This window comes from Lithobates pipiens, unplaced genomic scaffold (assembly GCF_037356315.1).
Source record: "Lithobates pipiens isolate NorthernLeopardFrog02 unplaced genomic scaffold, aLitPip1_a1.2 Scaffold_30, whole genome shotgun sequence".
In the NCBI taxonomy this organism is placed as follows: Eukaryota; Metazoa; Chordata; class Amphibia; order Anura; family Ranidae; genus Lithobates; species Lithobates pipiens.
The window spans coordinates 131,622,511-131,642,428 of NW_027507791.1; the positions used below are offsets into that span (position 1 = coordinate 131,622,511).

The 19,918-nt window shown below is 47.1% G+C and overlaps 1 protein-coding gene across 11 annotated transcripts in view; it reads right to left on the bottom strand.

Annotated features, from left to right (window-relative positions):
- CCDC9B (coiled-coil domain containing 9B) overlaps positions 1-19,918 on the bottom strand; it is a 354,785-nt gene that overhangs the window by 130,338 nt on the left and 204,529 nt on the right. For 9 of the 11 annotated variants that reach the window (XR_013264895.1, XR_013264896.1, XM_077464872.1 and 6 more), the window contains one exon: positions 1,083-1,207. The exons of the other annotated variants lie outside the window; for them this stretch is intronic. Coding sequence is in view for 7 of the 9 variants with exons in the window: in XM_077464872.1 (XP_077320998.1) it covers positions 1,083-1,207 (125 nt within the window). In the remaining 2 variants the exon portion in view is untranslated. The remainder of the gene's footprint in view (positions 1-1,082; positions 1,208-19,918) is intronic. 11 annotated transcript variants of the gene reach the window in all.

Consider the following 19,918-nt stretch of genomic DNA (forward strand, 5'->3'; position numbering starts at 1 on the left):
TCAAAAGCCGCGCCTCCGTCTGTGATAGGCAGAACACTCAATTTCCCAGCAGTCTGTGTTCCGCCTATCACGGACATCCTCTCATCCTCGTCCGTAGTATGAGGATGAGCGGATGTCCGTGATAGGCGGACCACTGACTGCTGGGAAATTGAGTGTTCCGCCTATCACAGACAGGGAGGCGCGGCTTTTGAATAGTAGAATGGCCGCCGTCTGTCTGCTCGACACGCTGATCGGGCAGGCAGACGGCGATGACTCGAGTATAAGCCGAGGGGGGCACTTTCAGCCTCAAAAAAGAGGCTGAAAATCTCGGCTTATACTCCAGTATATACGGTACTTAGGCCACTGCTGTTATCATTCTTTAGGTAATAGAAAACTACCTTCACTATGGTCTCTCAGAACTCTCAGATTTTGGGAACTACTGTTTTGGGGGATCTAGGCACAAGGCACATTGTCCTTATTTAAAAAAGATTTTTTGTGTAGATAATGCAGGGCAGACTAGGATGTATTTTAACAATTTTTTTGTTAGCTGTGGAAAAAAACGGTTTATGTTGGATGTGATATTGCAAATTACATAAAAGATGGTCGAAGCATTTTTGAATTTGTAAACTGTTGTGAAGACATTACCTGTGCAAAAGACCTTGATTTGAGACTGTCCACATTGAAAGAATGTAAAAGCAAAGCTACTGACATTACAATGTATGTGGGTGAACATACACTAACTGTATATTTTATATAATCTATGCATATACACCTGCACACATTAGAGCACTGACCATGGAAAATGCACATAGACAGCTTTAAGTCAAAGGACAAAACCATGACAAAAATATTAAGCCACTGTACATATGTTTTCAAAACTGTTACGTAGTCTAGTGATAAAAAGTTGCAACAACCATCATTTTATTCCCTAGGGTCTCTGATAAAAAAACGGTTAGGGTTTCTGAGTAATTTTCTAGCAAAAAAAATGATGATTTTTACATGTAGGAGAAAAGTGTCAGAAAAGTGTCAGAATTGGCCTGTGTGGCAAGTGGTTAAATATCTTGGTATATGATTACACCGAGAGATTAAAATCTGGCTCTTACATTTCATCTGTCTTTTCCATATCCCAGGGACGGCGCCATTCTCCTTTTGAATTCTTATGCCGTGCCACACGGTCAAAATCAATTTGTTCGCGCTCTTTCTTCCATTTCATGTATTCAAGGTTATCCTGTACAAAGTAAAAAATAAAAGGAAAGGACTACTCATCTGACTTTCCAGCCTTGTGTGGGCAAAATATTAACTATATAAAGAAACCCATTTAATGAAACTGTCCATTAAAAAAAATAGGATTTTTGTACTCACCGTAAAATCCTTTTCTCTGAAAGTTCACTGACTGACACAGCTCCATTAATCTTGACCATAGGGTTATTACGCTACCTTCAGGAGAGGACTAGGCAGAACATGTTATACATGTGAAAAAACAGAACTTTACAGATCCGCCCAGGGGGCGGTCCCTCTGGTAATAACCCCTCAGTCTGCCTCCTGCAGCTCAGTACGTCAATAAGCAGTATAACGTAAAACAATAGGAGGGGAGGGTGCTGTGTTAGTCAGTGAACTTCAGAGAAAAGGATTTTACGGTGAGTACAAAAATCCTATTTTCTCTTCGTTCACTGACTGGCACAGCTCCATTAATCTTGACCATAGGAACGTCTCCAAGCAGTGTCATAACGAGGGGTGGGAACAGCATAAAAACTTCACCCACAAACAGAAGTTCCCCCTAACAGAGGAGTCACCCTCTTATCTAGCCGCATCAGAACTTGCGGTCAACAATGCAACAGTACATTATACTCAAAAGTAACTGTATTTTTAAAAACAGAGTAAAGAGTGCAGAACTGCAACATTACAGGGCTGCCTGCAAAACTTTGCAGCCAAAGCAGGCATCAGAAGATGCGCTTACATCCACTTTGTAGAATTTGGTAAAAGTGTGAACCGACGACTAAGTCACAGCCTCACACACTTGAGCGACTGATGCTTGATATCGGAAAGCCCAAGAGGTTCCAATTGCCCTGGTGAAATGGGCCGTGACAGGAAAGAGGGGAACCTGCCCCTTCAAGGCATAGGCCTGTACCACAATATGTCTGATCCACCTAGAAATGGTGGCTGACGAGCGATCGTGAGCAGCGTACCAAGATGGCCGCAAGCTAGTCACGCTCCTCCATCACCAACCACGATGGCAGTGATACCGCCGCTCCTTCCCGAGTTCCACGGGCATAACATCCTTTGGAATTCCCACAGATCGCATGGGACGCAGAACGGGCACAACATGGAGCTCCACAATGAGGCAAGCCGCACACACGAATCCCGCGGCCTTCCCGCCAGACTCTCCTGCCGGAGACACAGGCCTCTGACATGGAGCCCTCACCCCCATCATTATCAGGTGAGCTGGAGGCCTGTTCAGACACGGACAGCATACATGGAGCCCAGCAGCCCTACACAACACCAACATTGAGAGATGCTGACTTGCTGGCTTGCTTTAAAACCATGCTGCAGGGTGAACTGTCTACTGCCATCCCAAAGCTGGCCCAACACCTAACGAAAGAGATCTGGGAGCTGGGCAGCTGCACAAATGCTTTGGAGGACAGAATGGATGCTGCGGAGACAGTGATAGATCATCACGAACAGGACCTGCAGGATCTCCATAGGGAACTGGATGCAGCCCTCCTGAAATTAGAGGATTATGAGAACAGGTCCAGATGGGGGAATCTCCGCCTGCGGAGCCTCCCAGAAACTATTGAGGACCTAACCTCCACTGCCACGGCCCTGTTCCAGGAACTGGTCCCAGGCATCCTGATAGAGCGTATGGAGTTTGATCGCATCCACTGGGCTCTGGGGCCAAGGAAAGAAGGGGTCCCCCACGGGACATTCACATTAAGTTCACATTCTTTCGCACCAAGGAAACCCTCCTTAAAGCAGCACGTGACAAGCCCGATTTATGCTTCCAAGGGCACAAGTACTAACTCTTCATGGACCTGGCACCCACTACGGTGTAAAAGAGGCGACAGTTGAAGCCGTATACCTCAGTCCTGATGGAACGCCACATTAAGTACGCTTGAGGCTTCCCCTTCCGCCTCACATTTGCCTACCAAGGGTGGAGCCACACTGTTCACACCATGGAGGAGGCCCAGGCGACCTTCGAAGCACTACACCTGCTTCCTCCTCCGGATACCTCCAACAACCGGGGCCCTTCCTCCAGGCATGTGGGCCGTGTGTGGGAACCATTCTGCAGTCGTAAACGGGCCCTCCCTGGCACCCCACCTTCTTCAAGATCCCCCCGCTCTGACCCCAGATGAACATTGCACGGGTGAGCCCGATTGCTACTCCTCTTCTGTGAAGCTGACTTTCCTGCTCCCCAGATATGGATTCCCTTGTTGAGATTTCGGCTTCAGCTTGGTTGCAATGACTGTATACCTTTTACCCTTTTTTTTCTGTTTGTTTTTATTTTTATCTTTTTCATAGCTTTAAGGTCCAGTTTAGCAGGTCTACCTATACCTTCCTCTGTGGCCTGTTGCCTTACTAGTGGACTGGCCCTCCCAGGACTAAATGTTTTTTCTCAGGTTCTCCCAGACAAAATCTAGGGTCTCAGCCTGGGCCTTATTACTGCCTTTTGCCCTGGCTCCAGGCACCTGGGAGGTCGGGCGGGAACAGTATCTTTGGTGACACCGGCGCAGCCTCTTTGAGGGCCAACGTCAAGGACTATCACAATCACTAATGTTATTTTTGCATAAATTTGTTAGTTATAAGACCTGCTGTTCTTCCCGGTTACTCTAATTCTAAGTTAGGATGCAATGCCCACCTAGTGTGGTGACTATGTGTACCAAATACCACAATTTTCTCTTATGTTTCTCCTCTCTCTCGCCTTCTCTTCTCTCCCCCTCTCTTTCCTTCTCCTCTTGGACTCGGATAGCCTCATCAGGAGATCAGAGTATCTGGCCCATTTAATTTTTTATGATTATACGAGTCCTGTCTCTCCCCCAAGATGGTTTAAAATATGTTGAAAATATTTTCGCAGAATATCCATGGGTTTAACTCGCCCAAACGATCAAAGGTCTCCCGCCACTTAAAATCTCAATCAATAGATGTGGTCTGTCTACAGGAAACCAGGTTCTCCAAATCCTCATCTCCCAAGTATTTGTCCTCCCATTATCCAGTATTTTACTCGGCCTCTGCTTCAAAGAAACACAGAGGGGTGCTGATGGCATTTCGGAGTAATCTCCCATTCAATTGCTCTATAGAAATAGCGGACCCTACGGGTAGATATCTGCTCTTGCAGGGCACCCTATGGGATCAAGAGGTCACCCTAGTGGGCTATTATGCCCCTAATACATTTCAGCAGAGGCTCTTTTCACATTTGCTTCAAGTGATCACCAGAAGGGCCTGTTAATTATAATGGTAGACTCAAACTGTCTTCAATTCTACTCTAGACAGATGTAGCTCCAGGGAAGTGCCTCCATTCCATGATGCCTCTCAAGAACAAGCACTGTGCACTCTTTTTCAATCATATGGCTTGGTGGACGTGTGGCGCGAGCAACACCCATCTTCTCGGGAACCCCCATCAGAGTTTTTGCAGAATAGATCATGTGTTTCTGCAACTTAGTTCTCTGCCATTGGTGCACAAGATTATTATTTCCACCTCCCCGTGGTCTGACCATGATCCTCTGGTTCTTGGAATCACCCTTGCTGCATTATCCCGCCCGGCTTATCTCTGGCGGATTAACGAAACCCTCTTGACTATCTAGGATACATGTATACAGGTACAAACACACATCCAATCTTACTTTATGGAAAATGCAGGCTTGGTCGAGTCTCCGGTCTCCTTGTGGGAAGCCCACAAGGCGACGGTCAGGGGACATTTGATTCAGATCGCTTCCCGTAAGAAACTAGCCAGAGAGCAACAGACACAGGAGTTAACCTTCCTGCTAGAAGTAGCAGACGCGACCTGGAAAGCTCACCCAACGGTGACAAATAGAAAGGCCCGTGACAACCTGGTCACTGAGCTGGACTTGCTCTCCTCCGCTCAGGCTGAAAAGGCTTTGCGCTGGACCAAGTATAAATTGTATAGTAGTGCAAACAAACCTGGTCCTATGTTGGCCAGGAAACTTAACTCGGTAGGGCACCCATGTTTGCCAGTTTGGCTGCAGGTGAGAGTAGGTGGATTCACCTCAAACCCATCCAAGATAGTTTCTGGCTTTGCTTCCTTTCTCTCATCTCTATACAGCAGACCCGCTGCCTTTGATCTGGACAAGGCCAAGAGCTTTTTCCAAACGTTTAGTCTTCCTTCCCTGTCCTCAGCGGCGTCCAAGACACCTTAAACACCCCTATCTCTGAGCAGGAGGTCGCCCAACCTCTCAAGTGCCTTAAGCTGTTCAAGTCCCCGGATGGCTTTACCGGTCTGTATTATAAAAAATTTGCAAACTTACTCACGCCCCACCTGACTTCTTATTTCAACTGGTGTGATGGAGCATGGCCCTCGCCAGACTCGCTTAAGACTCACATTTCTATGATCCCCAAGTCATCTGAGGAGTCCACAGATCCACAATCTTTTTGTCCTAACTCCATGTTGAATGTTGACCTGAAGGTCCTGGGGAAAATCCTGAGCACACGGGTCAACGGGTACCTTGAGGTCCTCATTCACAGGGACCAGGTGGGTTTTGTGCCCGGTCGTCAAGCAGGGGATAACATCCGCAAAGTAATCCACCTTCTACATATCCTCCACCAGTGTAAAATCCCAGGCTTTTTGCTCTCACTGGATATTTACAAAGCGTTTGATTCGCTCTCTTGGGACTACCTCCAATATGTTCTGACCCAGTGGGGATTTGGGACACACTTTTATCGTGGATCCAAGCCCTCTATTCTTCACCGTCAGCATCTGTAAAATATGCTGGCTTCTTTTCCAATCCATTTCCTATATTTCGGGGTACTAGGCAATGCTGTCCCCAGCGCTTTTTATCGTGGAGCTGGAGCCGGCGGCGAACAGAGCCAACGGTGACATTACAGGAGTCCCTTATGCTGGAATCCAGTATAAGGCCAATTTTTTCACAAATGATGCGCTTTTGACCCTGTCAAACCCACTCATCTCCCTTCCCAAGCTGCAACTTGTGTTGGACCGATTTTCAGTCTTCTCTGGCCTTCAAATTAACTCTTCCAAGATCACGATGCTGAACGTCAACCTCCCTACGGATTTGGTGCAGCGTCTTCAAGACCATTTCCCATATCGTTGGGCATCACACTCGATTGAATATCTAGGCATCAAACTAACGCCTTCCTATTCCTCCTTGTTCTCCGCCAATTACTACCCCCTGTTGAGTACAGTGACCACCCTTATGCATTAATGGCAATTTCCCACCCTTTCGTGGGTAGGAAGGATCTCGGCAGCTAAAATGACGATCCTGCCCAAAGTTCTTTATTACTTTCGCACTCTGCCAGTTAGAGTGCCCACTTTCTTGCTTCGCCTTTTGCAGAACAGGATCCTCCAATTTATCTGGGCGCATAAATGCCCTAGAGTCCCTAGATCCACTCTTTACACCCATAGACTACAAGGAGGTCCCCAATATCTCTAAGTATTATACAGCGGCGCAGATTTCCCCGTTGACCATGCTACACGCAACCACAGATGTTCCTCTGTGGGTGTTACTTGAAGTGCCCAACTGCGACTCGTCCTCACTCCAAGCCCTGCTCTAGCTTCCCCATAAATTATGTCCCCCCTCTTTGAGCCCCGTGCTGCTACATGGTCTGCAGATTTGGGACTCAGTTTGCTTCTCTGGTAATTTGATGTACCCCTTTTTACCTCTGCTCCCCATCACCCACAATCCCCTTTTCCCCCCAGGCCTGGAGGAGTCCCAGGCATTCTCTTGGTGGGCCTCACATGGCTACCCACAGGTTCAAAACTTTCTTTCCTCCCGCTTCTTTCCCTCTTGGGAGACCATCCGAGAAACACACTATGCACCGGCTATAGCGGATTATCGTTTCCTTCAATTAAAATACTGGATTACTGCCTTACTTACCCATTTCAAAATACTTTTTTTGAACACGCATACCAGCATGCCCCTGGGACCCCAAGCCTCATCTCGGCTATCGATGCATCCTTGAATGGTCATCAGCATTCCTCTCTTATATGGGATCAATGGGAAAGGGACCTCCAGGCCCCCAAAGGCCTAAAACACTGGAGTAAAGCCTGGAAAATGGTAGCAAAATGCTTGTTCAAGACAAATACCCTAGAAGCAGCATATAAGGCCCTATTCCGATGGTACTGGGTTCTGGCCCGCACAGCTCAGACCTTTCCAGGAAGTACCGATAGATGCTTTCGCAACTGTGGACAGCGGGGTAGCGTTATACACACCTGGCGAACCTGCCCAAGACTGGTGGGGTTCTGGTCTAGGGTTTTTGGTTTGCTGCAGACACTCTTCCATCTAACAGTCTGAAGGGATGCCAGGCTAGCCCTACTACATTGTCCAATACCGTTTTTTTCGCTCCCCTTCAGCGACAAATTTGAGGATAGGGCACTTTATACAGTAATTTTTTATACCATCCCTTGCTCACTATGTTATGTCATAATTGTGAATGATACTGCTCTTTGGTAATCTTTACATGTCTCTAGCCCCTGCGAGGGCGTTCAAGCGGGTTATATTTTCTTGTCTACCCAAAACTCAATAAACATATTGAAACAGAAATGGTGACCGACAAAACCGCCATACCTTTTTTCGGACCAGCTACCGAAACGAACAGAGAGTCTGACTTCCGAAAGGGAGCCGTGGCAGACAAATATACCCTTAGAGCCTGGCCAACGTCCCGGGAATGAAGGGCCACCTCCTTAAGATTTGTCGGTTTAGGACACAGAGATGGTAACACGTCTTCATTGATGTGAAAAGCCGAAACCACCTTCAGTAGAAAAGAAGGTTGCGGAGACACAACCCCACCTCATCCTTGTGGATAACAAGATAGGGAGACTTTCAAGACAAGGCTACCAGTTCCGAATCCCTCCTGGCCAATGTAATGGCCACTAGGAAGACTACTTTCTGAGAAAGAGTCAACAAGAGAATTTCCCTGATGTTCTCAAACGGCGGTTTCTGAAGCGCCGATAACACCAGGTTCAGATCCCACAGGGGTAAAGGTGGAAGCACTGGAGGAACTTTAGTACAGACCAAAAGTTTGGACACACCTTCTCATTCAAAGAGTTTTCTTTATTTTCATGACTATGAAAATTTTAGATTCAGACTGAAGGCATCAAAACTATGTAATTAACACATGTGGAATTATATACTAAACAAAAAAGTGTGAAACAACTGAAAATATGTCTTATATTCTAGGTTCTTCAAAGTAGCCACCTTTTGCTTTGATTAGTGCTCCGCACACTCTTGGAATTCTGTTGATGAGCTTCAAGAGGTAGTCACCTGAAATGGTTTTCATTTCACAGGTGTGCCCTGTCAGGTTTAATAAGTGGGATTTCAAGCCTTATAAATGGGGTTGGGACCATCAGTTGTGTTGTGCAGGAGGTGGATACAGTACACAGCTGATAGTCCTACTGAATAGACTGTTAGAATTTGTATTATGGCAAGAAAAAAGCAGCCAAGTAAAGAAAAACGAGTGGCCATCATTACTTTAAGAAATGAAGGTCAGTCAGTCCGAACAATTGGGAAAACTTTGAAAGTGTCCCCAAGTGCAGTGGCAAAAACCATCAAGCACTACAAAGAAACTGGCTCAAATGAGGACCGCCCCAGGAAAGGAAGACCACGAGTCACCTCTGCTGAGGACGATAAGTTCATCCGAGTCACCAGCCTCAGAAATCGCAGGTTAACAGCAGCTCAGATTAGAGAACAGATCAATGCCACACAAAGCTCTAGCAGCAGACACATCTCTAGAACAACTGTTAAGAGGAGACTGTGTGAATCAGGCCTTCATGGTAAAATAGCTGCTAGGAAACAACTGCTGAGGACAGGCAACAAGCAGAAGAGACTTGTTTGGGCTAAAGAACACAAGGAATGGACATTAGACCAATGGAAATCTGCTTTGGTCTGATGATTTCACGTTTGAGATCTTTGGTTCCAACCACTGTGTCTTTGTGCGACGCAGAAGAGGTGAACGGATGGACTCTACATGCCCGGTTCCCACCGTGAAGCATGGAGGAGGAAGTGTGATGGTGTGGGGGTGCTTTACTGGTGACACTGTTGGGGATTTATTCAAAATTGAATACAAACACACCTCCAGGCTGTGTAAGGGCTATTTGACCAAAAAGGAGAGTGATAGGGTGCTGCGCCAGATGACCTGGCCTCCACAGTCACCGGACCTGAACCCAATCAAGATGGTTTGGGGTGAGCTGGACCGCAGAGTGAAGGCAAAGGGCCAACAAGTGCTAAGCATCTCTGGGAACTCCTTCAAGACTGTTGGAAAGCCATTTCAGGTGACTACTTCTTGAAGCTCATCAACAGAAAGCCAAGAGTGTGCGGAGCAGTAATCAAAGCAAAAGGTGGCTACTTTGAAGAACCTAGAATATAAGACATATTTTCAGTTTCACACTTTTTTGTTCAGTATATAATTCCACATGTGTTAATTCATAGTTTTGATGCCTTCAGTGTGAATCTACAATTTTCATAGTCATGAAAATAAAGAAAACTCTTTGAATGAGAAGGTGTGTCCAAACTTTTGGTCTGTACTGTACATGCCGGACCCCTTGAATAAAAGTGCTCACTAGAGAATGAGACGCCAGGGGTCGTTGGAAAAAACAGCCAAGGCTGATATTTGACCCTTAATGATGCTTAAAGCCAATTTCTGGTCTACTCCTCACTGTAGAAACAGCAGGATCCTGGAAACAGAATAGGTGCACAGACGCCACGGGAGTCCCCTTGATGGAGTGCAGCAATCACTACTGAGCGAACCGATTCCATTCTGAACCTCCTTTTACAAAGTAATTGAGGGCTTTCAGGTCCAAGATTGGACGTACCCCTTCCTTTTTGGGGACTACAAACAGATTTGAGTAGAACCCCTGAAACCTTTCCGACTCCGGAACACTATCACCCCGCGGCTTAGCAGGTCCCTTACCGCCCCCAATAGGCCTCCCGGCGAGCCGGGAGTAAGGGTATGCTGGAGGGGAAGAATCTGTTTGGTGGCCAAGAGAGAAACTCTATCTTGTAGTCAGAGGAAATCAGTTCGTAGACCCATTGGGCGGACAGCCGAGAGGCCCACCGGGCTGCAAACTCCCGAAGGAGACCCCCCACCCGTGTGACGGGTGGGGGAAAACCAATGAGGTAGCATTTTTGCTCGCAGGTTTGTTAGGCTTGCGGTTCCAGGGACGCTTTTGTCCCTCAGAGGTCGTCCTGTCGGACTGGGAGCATTTAGCCGAAGTCCAGGACGGACGAAAAAGCCTCTTGAATGGAAAATGAGGGCTCTTGCCTGCGGCGTGGCTCCTTAGTCTTCCTGGCCTGTGACATTCTTAATAATGTCATCCAACGAGGCTCCAAAGAGCCGCTCACCAAGGAAGGATAGTTAAGGCTTTTTTAGATGCCTGGTCCACAGACCAGCATTTTAGCCGAATCAGGCACCTCAGCACCACTGCTGACACTGAAGCCCTGGATAGTAGGGGCAGCGTATCCAGGGCCGCATCACAAACGTACTTAAGGCCTTGCACTAACTGGTCTGCTAGTTTCACGCAGACGGGAGTAGCCTGCTGCTTCTCCAATTCACGGTGCAAAAGTTTTGCCCATTCAGTAAGTGTCTGCGACACAATTGCTGTGGCCAGTACTGGTCGTATTGCCGACCCCACAACCGTAAACAAGGAACGGGCCACTGCCTCGGCCTTCCTGTCAGTGGGGTCCTTAAATCCTCTACCAGGATCGTGGTTACTTTGTTCAACCTGGATACTGGGAGGTCCATGACCGGAGGAGCCGACCATATTTTAAGAAGGCTCTCCTCAAAGGGGTAAGCACCGCCATTCTTTTTGGGACAGAGAAGGTTCGTTGCGGGCTTCCCCATTCCCTGTATATGAACTTATCAAAATAAGTCAGATACGGAAACACCTTAGGTGTACGGGCTGGCTTACGGGACCCAAAAGGGACCGCTATTTCAGCAGAGGAACCTGCTCTATCCTGAATTTTCAGGGTATCACGCACAGCTGTTATAAGTGCTCCAACTAGCGCAGAGCCGGACGGGGACTCATCCTAACTGTCCGATCGGTCCTGGTCAGCGTCGTCTTAAGCAACAGAACAGGGGCCACCAGTCTCAGCGGGGCCCGAGTCTGCATCGGAGCTCTCCCCGGAGGATGGGGGGCATGGGGCTGCTTTTTAGCACCTTTGCGCCCGTACACCACCTCCACCTTGGCAACGAACATTTCAAGGACCACCGACAAAGCGTCCAAAGGCGCAGGGAGCCTAGGTACATCTCCTTCACTAGGCAGAAAAAAAAACTGAGCTGCAAGAGGCAGGCTGAGGGGTTATTACCAGAGGGACCGCCACCTGGGCGGAACTGTAAAGTTCTGTTTTTTCACATGTATAACATTTTCTGCATAGTCCTCTATGGTCAAGATTAATGAAGCTGTGTCAGTCAGTGAACAAAAGAGAAAAAACACTTTTGGAGAAGTATATATCACTAAAGATCAATTACACATGTATGTCACATGAAAATACAGTGGGGGGAATTTATTAAAACATGAGCAGCTAGAATCTGGAGCAGATATGGATGGCAATCAACCAGCTTCTAGCTATCATTTTAAAAGCTTACCTAACAAGCTGAAGATAGAAAGTATTTTTTACATAGTATTTATCAAGTTTTATCGAGTTTTTGGACATACATACAGAAAAAGAGGAAAGTAATAAAAAAATAAAAAAATCAACATTGTTGAAGGACTTTCAGAGTATAACAGTCACCTCGCAGAGTGTTAGATATGCTGGCTATCTGGCACCCCCCCCCCCCCGGCCTAGATTTCTTCAACTGTTGACCGAGATACGGAGAATGGAGTACCTGACGGCCTCGGTGCATGATTTGGTTCCCCAGTTTGATCAAATCTGGGAGCCCTGGGATCGGTCGGAGTATGGGCCCCCCTGTCCGTACACCCTTAATAACCGCTACTGCTTAACACAGCACCTCCTTCCCGGCATCTATTCCCATCTTTTCCCCTTTCATCCACCCTTCATCCACTAATCCAGGTAACCCCCCCCGAGACTCACCAAGATAATCACATGGATGTTTTGTTGTATTGTCTCTCTCTCTGGCCTTCGGCCCGCTGTTTTACGGATATTTTGCCTTTTATAAACTGTATGTTACTTACTTTACCTGTTGTAGTTATGCAGTTCACCTTTGTGCCTGCATACGTGGACAATAACCTCTAACTTTTGTAGTTAAATTTTATGTTATATCCTATATTCACTTATGCTTATTGATTATTTCAATGCTTGATTATATTGTATTTGCTCTGAAATTTAATAAAAATACAATAAAAAAAATAAAAATAAAAAAAAAGTGTGAATCTTTTGTACAAGCATTTATAAAGACACCTTAAAGTTTATGTAAAGCCAACATTTTTTATTTTTATTTTTTTAAAGAATGTGAAAGATTTGCATGCAGGGACATATGCACAGCCCCAAATGCCGATTCCTGTATGCAAGTAGCAGTGAGCAGAGATACTGCTGCAGATGAAGCCGTACAAGGATGCGGATCCAGAAAAAGAGTGCAGGATCAGCTAACCACCGTCACGATGAAAGAACCAGGAGAAAGCAACCACCGCTGCTGGGACCACTGCAATCTTATGCCACGTACACACGTCCAAACTTTCCGGCACAAAAGGTTAGACGGAATAATTTTGTCTGAAATTACGATCGCGTGTGGGCTTCATCAGACTTTTCTCTTCAAAAATTCAGACGGACTTAGAAATAGAACATGTTTCAAATCTGTCCGACGGAATCAATTTCTATCGGGAAAACAATCCGTCTGTATACTGGTCTAACGGACCAAATAGGACGCAAGGGCAGCTATTGGCTGCTGAACTTCCTATTCCAGTCCAGTCATACGCCATCACGTTCAAAACAAACAGACTTTGGTCCGTTCATGTGTGGGCAAGTCCGTTCGTTCGGAAGTCCATCGTAACTCCATCTAAAGTCTGTCGGACCTTTTCTGACGGAAAGTCCGGTCGTGTGTACGCGGCATCAGAGGAAGCCACTGGAAAGGCTGGTGCAATAACACCAGGACTCTGCTAGAAGCCTTTACACTTTGACAGATCATATGGCGGTTCTGATCCTTGACTAGGAACCAGCTTCTCAGTGACATGCCTAGATCTTCTCTGTGCTTGTGAATGCATTATTATTGTTTTTAATCATCCCAATAAAGGGTAATTTACTAAACGATATGACTGCTTGGCTCCACTCTCCCTTCTCTCTTGTTTTGCAGTTACCGGCAACTAGGGATGAGCCAAACACCCCCTCGTTCGGTTCGCACCAGAACATGCGAACAGGCAAAAAATTTGTTCAAACATGCGAACACCGTTAAAGTCTATGGGACACAAACATGAATAATCAAAAGTGCTAATTCTAAAGGTTTACATGCATGGTATTGTCATAAAAAGTGTTTGGGGACCTGGGTCCTGCCCCAGGGGACATGTAGCAATGCAAAAAAAAGTTTTAAAAACTGCAGTTTTTTCGGGACCAGTGATTTTAATAATGCTTATAGTGAAACAATAAAAGTGTAATATTCCTTTAAATTTCGTACCTGGGGGGTGTTTATAGTATGCCTATAAAGGGGTGCATGTTTCCTGTGTTTAGAACAGTCTGACAGCAAAATGACATTTATAAAGGAAAAAAGTAATTTAAAACTACGCGCAGCTACAATGAATTGTCGGTCCGCAATAAACATAAAAGTTTGTTGATAAAAACGTCATGGCGATTTCCCCACAGGGGAACCCCCGAACCAAAAAAAAGTGTGGGGGGTCACCCTAAATTCCATACCAGGCCCTACAGGTCTGGTATGGATTTTAATTGGAACCCTTATACCAATTATTTTTTTTTAAATGACGTGAGGTCCGTCCCCCCAAAAATCCATACCTGACCCTTATCCGAGCACGCAACCTGGCAGGCTGCAGGAAAAGATGGGGGGACGAGAGAGCGCCCCTTCCCCCCTCCTGAACTGTACCAGGCCACATGCCCTCAACATTGGGAGGGTGCTTTGAGGTAGCCCCTCAAAGCACCTTGTCCCCATGTTGATGGGAGAAGGGCCTCATCCCCACAACCCTTGCCGGTGGTTGTGGGGGTCTGTGGGCAGGGTGCTTATCAGAATGTGGATGCCCCCTTTAACAAGGGGACCCCCAGATCCCGGCCCCCCTTGTGAATTGGTAATAATTACACAAAAAAAGTGACAAAAAGGTTAAAAAAAGACAAGAGACAGTTTTTGACAAGTCCTTTATTAAATTCTTCTTTCATATTCTTTCTTCTGGTCTTCCTTCCGTGTTCTTCTTGTTTCTCCAACTTCTTCTCTATCTTCTTCTTCCTCCGCTCTTCTCGTCCCGCATCTTGCTCCGGCTTCTTCTCCGCGCCATCCGCCTCAGTGGGAGTCTTCAGCCGTGCGATGCTTCGATTCTTCTGACACTTCTTAAAATAATGGCGGGCGGGGCCGCCCGGTGACCCCGCCCTCCTCTGACACACGGGGACTTTCCTATGGCTTTCCCCATGATGTCAGAGGGGGTGGGGTCACCCGTTTACGTAACTTTTGATTTCTCCCATAGACTTTTAAAGGGTGTTCCGTGGCTTTCGAATTTGCCGCGAACACCCAAAATTGTTTGCTGTTCAGCATACAGCCAATGTTCAACTCAAACATGAGTTCGACTCGAACATAATGCTCATCCCTGCCGGCAACCTAGCCTTAGCCAGCTGTAAAATGCACTTGTATGGTAGAAGTAGAGCTGCACGATAAAATGAGAATCACAATTTTTTTGCTTAGAAGACAGATCACGATTCTCGCAGCGCAACATCATCTTCCACATTAAAAAATAAATAAAAAATTCGGCTAACTTTAAGGTTTCTTTTTTTTTATTATTCATTGAAGTGTATTTTTTCCCAAAAATTTGAGTTTGAAAGACTGCTGGGCAAATACAGTGTGACATGAAATATTTCAGAAATTGACATTTTATTCCCTAGGGTCTCTGCTAAAATATATATAATGTTTGGGGGTTCCAAGTAATTTTCGATGAAAAAAATTGAATTTTTGTACTCACCGTAAAATCCTTTTCTCTGATGTTCATTGACGGACACAGAACTTTAATCTTGACCTTAGGGTTAGATCGTCAACTTTAGGAGAGGACTAGGCAGAACACAAAAAACAAGCACAGTACGGCCCAAGACCGGTACTACTGGCTATAACCCCTCACTCTGCTTCCAGGGCTCAGTTAGTCAAAAAGCAGTACAAAGATAAATAGGAGGGGTGGGGGCTGTGTCCGTCAATGAACTTCAGAGAAAAGGATTTTACGATGAGTACAAAAATCCTATTTTCTCATTCGTTCATTGACGGACACAGCACTTTAATCTTGACCTTAGGGACGTCCCCAAGCAGTGTCAAAACGAGGGGTGGGAACACAGAGAAAATAAACTCCACCCACCACCAAAAGAACTACCCATCAGAGGAGTCGAAACCTCGGCCACCTGCAAAACCTTGCGGTCAAACATGCATTCCAAAATGCATCCACATCGACCTTATACAATTTGGTGAAAGCGTGTAGAGATGACCAGGTAGCCACCTTACACCCAGAGAAACAGGCGTTTCATGGCAGAAAGCCCCGGAAGCACCAATTGCCCTGGTAGAAATCGCAGTGACAGGAAAGGGAAGCATCCGCCCCCTTATGGCAAAAGCCTGAACCACGAGAAACGGTGGCTGAAAAGACCGCCAGGCCCTTCCTCGACCAGCCACCAAGACACACAGAGAGTCCGACCTCCGAAAAGGAGCCATAGCAGACAAATACACTCGCAGGGCCCGGACCACATTCAAAGAATGTAAAGCGACCTCCTCGAGATGCTACGGCCGAGGACCTAAGGACGGAAGCACAATGTCCTTGTTTAAATGGAAGGTCGAAACAATCTTTGGAAGAGAAGAAAGCTGAGGACACAGCATCGCCTTATCCTCATGTAGATAAAGAGACTTGCACGCCAAGGCCACAGGGGCAGCGGTGGGCTTACTGGAGGGGCCACATGCCGAACCCCCTGAACAAATGTACGCACCAATGAGCGAATCGCCAATGGCCACTGAAAAAAGACAGCCAAAGCTGATATCTGCCCCTTAATGGTACTTAATGCAAGCTTCTGATCCATTCCTTGCTGCAGAAAACAGCAGGATCTTGGAAACGAAATAAGCACGCAGATGCCACTCCATCTCCTCACACCGGGAGATGTAGGCCCTCCAGGTATGATGATAAGTCATCCGGGAAGAAGACTTTTGCGTCCTCAGCATAGTGGTAATCACCGAAGCCGATAGCCCTTGGTCCCTCAGCACCTGGCTAAGTATCAGACCTTGAGATAAAAGGTCCTCCTGCACTGGCAGCCACCAAGGAACATCTGCACCATGTCGGAGTATCAAGGACGTTGAGGCCAGTCTGGGGCCATCAGAATCACATCGGCCTCCACGCTGCGTGGCAGACGAGGGAGGAGCCTGGGAGGGGGAAAGGTATAAATTAGCTGATAATGCCCCCATGGGGCCACCAACGCGTCTGACATAGCCACCCAGGGATCCCTTGACCTGGTCACAAACCTCTGTACCTTCCAGTTGAGCCGAGAAGCTAGGAGATCCACATCTGGCATGCCTCACCTTAGACAAATGAGCCGAAGTAGTCTACCTGCCAGTTGTCTACGCCCGAAATGTACCCGGCTGACAGAGCCGGCACACGCCGTTCTGACCACTGTAGGATGTGGGAGACCTCAAGCGCCGCCACTGAACTCCTTGTCCCTCTATGATGATTGGCATACGCCACCGTCATGGAATCGTCAGACTGGATCCTGACCGGACGACCCTGCAGCCTCTGCGACAATGTGGAGAGGCACCGCCTGATCGCCCGCAGCTCCAGCACATTGATTGACAGAATTCTTCCTCCTCTCAGCAACCCTAGGCCGAATGGATGCCAAAAATTCCTCCCCAGCCGGTCAGGCTGGCGTCCATCGTGATCACCGTCCAATGAAGTGGAAGGAGTGATTTCCCGGACCAGAGGGCCGGGGACCTCAGCCACCAGAGAAATTAAGCCCTGGCTAGTTGGCTCACCTGGATTTGATAATCCAGGAATGTTGGAGACTTGTCCCATTTGGACAGGATCTCTTTCTACAAGACCCCCAAAAAAATGGGAACCTTTCCACCGGAATCGTGGTCACCTTATTTGAACTAGATATCGGGGTCAGCGGAAACCCTCCTCACAGGAGTAACACACCACCATTCACCTCGCTTCCACCCTGGCAACAAATTATTCCAGGAACGCTGACAGAGCATCCATGGGCACCGCAGGTGCAGGGGAACCGGTTGCTATCATAGGGGTGTCCGAGGAAGAAGTGACCTTGGCGGTGCGGATCAGCTTGTGGGACCCAAAAGGGACCAACACATCTCAGAGGCCGTATCCTCTAATCCTCTAGCGCTTTCCTATGCCGAAAATGGACACAGAGGCTTCCTCCTCAATGTCTGGCGGGTCATGGTCCTTGACCTCTGAAGTGTCAGAACAGGGGCCGTCTGCCACTGCGGGGCCCAAGTCTGAATCAGAGCTTTCCTCGGCAGACGGGGGGGGGGGGGGCGTTTTTTTACCCACCTTGCGCCCGCACACCGCTTTCATCCTGGCAAAAAATTATTCCAGGACCACCAACAAAGAGTCCATGGGTACCACAGGTGCAGTGGAACCAGTTGCTATCATAGGGGTGTATGGGGAAGAAGCGCCAGCATCCGACGCCATGTCTGACCCACTCTTGCCCGTCACCTGGGGTCTAAGGTAAGAGACAAAAAATGCCTTCCCTCCTAGCTGCCACAGACTGAAAGGCCCCCCACAGAGACTCACCACCCTGACCCAGGCGTTGTGGTATGCTGCTGTCCGTTCTCCTTTCTGCCTTCCAAAACACGTTCTGTGTCAGTTTCTCGCTGTTCCTGGCTTAAGCAGCCGCCCAGCGATAGAGAACTAACAGACACCGTCCTTCATGACCACAAGTACATGGCTGCTGCTACAGGAAAATGGCCGCAGTTCCTGGGGCGAACATTTTCCCCTGCGCACAGCAAACGAAGGCAAATGGCTGCAGTTCCCACGCCGAACGCTCGCCCCGCATGGTGGCAAATGAAGGTGAGAAATGAAGGGATAACCGAGCGGAACAACCTAAGTTAAAACGAAGAGGAAAAACGAGCGGACAAATGAACGCACAGCACAACCCCCTGCCAGGATCCAGAGACCACCCGGAGGACCCCCGGGCCAGGTACGTGCACTGCACTCCCTACACCCAGACACACAGCACCTCCTTAGAATGGGGAGGAGGGAAGAGGCAGGGAGAGCGAGAGACGCCCTAATTAACCTCCCAGGGAGTGCCCAGCTGCTCCAACCTGCCTAAACAGGTGGAACCATACTTACCCCTCCTGCAGGGACTGCTGGAAGCACTCTACAGACAGACCCATAACTCGAGCAGTATGGTGTGGCTGTCGGCCATGGCACACCGGGGCTTAGACAACAGTAGCCCAGTCATATGTGTGCCCCGGAGTATATAGCTCACCGACCGCCCTTGGACTAGAATGCGGCCTGTCACGGTCAACCCAGCGCGGAGCTAAGGTCTGCACGCGCTCGATGGCCAGGCTGGGGAGACTACCAGGATCTATATTATCCAGCCTGTCACCCAGCCCGGCTGCTGATTGTAGATTACAGGAAGCAAAAACAGCAAAAGAGAAAAAATTTCAAAGACCACTGGTCCCCACAGGGAGCCAGGTCCTTCTCCTAGACTAGGCAGAAAAAAACAGAGCTGCTGGAAGCAGAGTGAGGGGTTATAGCCAGTAGGACCGCCCTATGGGCGGTACTGTGCTCGCTTTTTATTTGTTCTGCCTAGTCCGCTCCTTAACCACTTAAGGACCAGGCCTCTTTTTCAGACTTGGTGTTTCCATGTTTAAAACAGTTTTTTTTGCTAGAAAATTACTTAGAACCCCCAAACATTTTATATTGTTTTTTTTCTAACACCCTAGAGAATAAAATGGCGGTCATTGAAATACTTTTTTTCACACCGTATTTGCGCAGCGGTCTTACAAGCGCACTTTTTTTGGAAAAAATTCACTTTTTTGAATAAAAAAATAAGACAACAGTAAAATTAGCCCAATTTTTTTTATACTGTGAAAGATAATGGTATGCCGAGTAAATTGATACCCAACATGTCATGCTTCAAAATTGCGCCCGCTCGTGGAATGGCGTCAAACTTTTAGCCTCAAAAATCTCCATAAGCGACATTTAAAAAATTCTACAGGTTGCATTTTTTGCGTTACAGAGGAGGTCTAGGGCTAGAATTATTGCTCTCGCTCTACCGATCGCGGCGATACCTCACATGTGTGGTTTGACCACCGTTTTCATATGCGGGCGCTACTCACGTATGCGCTCGCTTCTGTGCGCAAGCTCGTCATAACAGGGTGTTTTTAAAAATTTTTTTTTTTTTTCTTATTTATTTTAATAGATTTTATTTATTTTTACACTGTTTTAAAAAAATAAATAAAATGGATCACTTTTATTCCTATTACAAGGAATGTAAACATCCCTTGTAATAGAAAAAAGCATGACAGGTCCTCTTAAATATGAGATCTGGGGTCAAAAAGTCCTCAGATCTCATATTTGGGCTAAAATGCAAAAAAAAAAAAAAAAATAATAATAAAAAAAAAATCTGACATTTAAAAAAAAAATATACCTTTAACCACTTGAGATCCGCGCTATAGT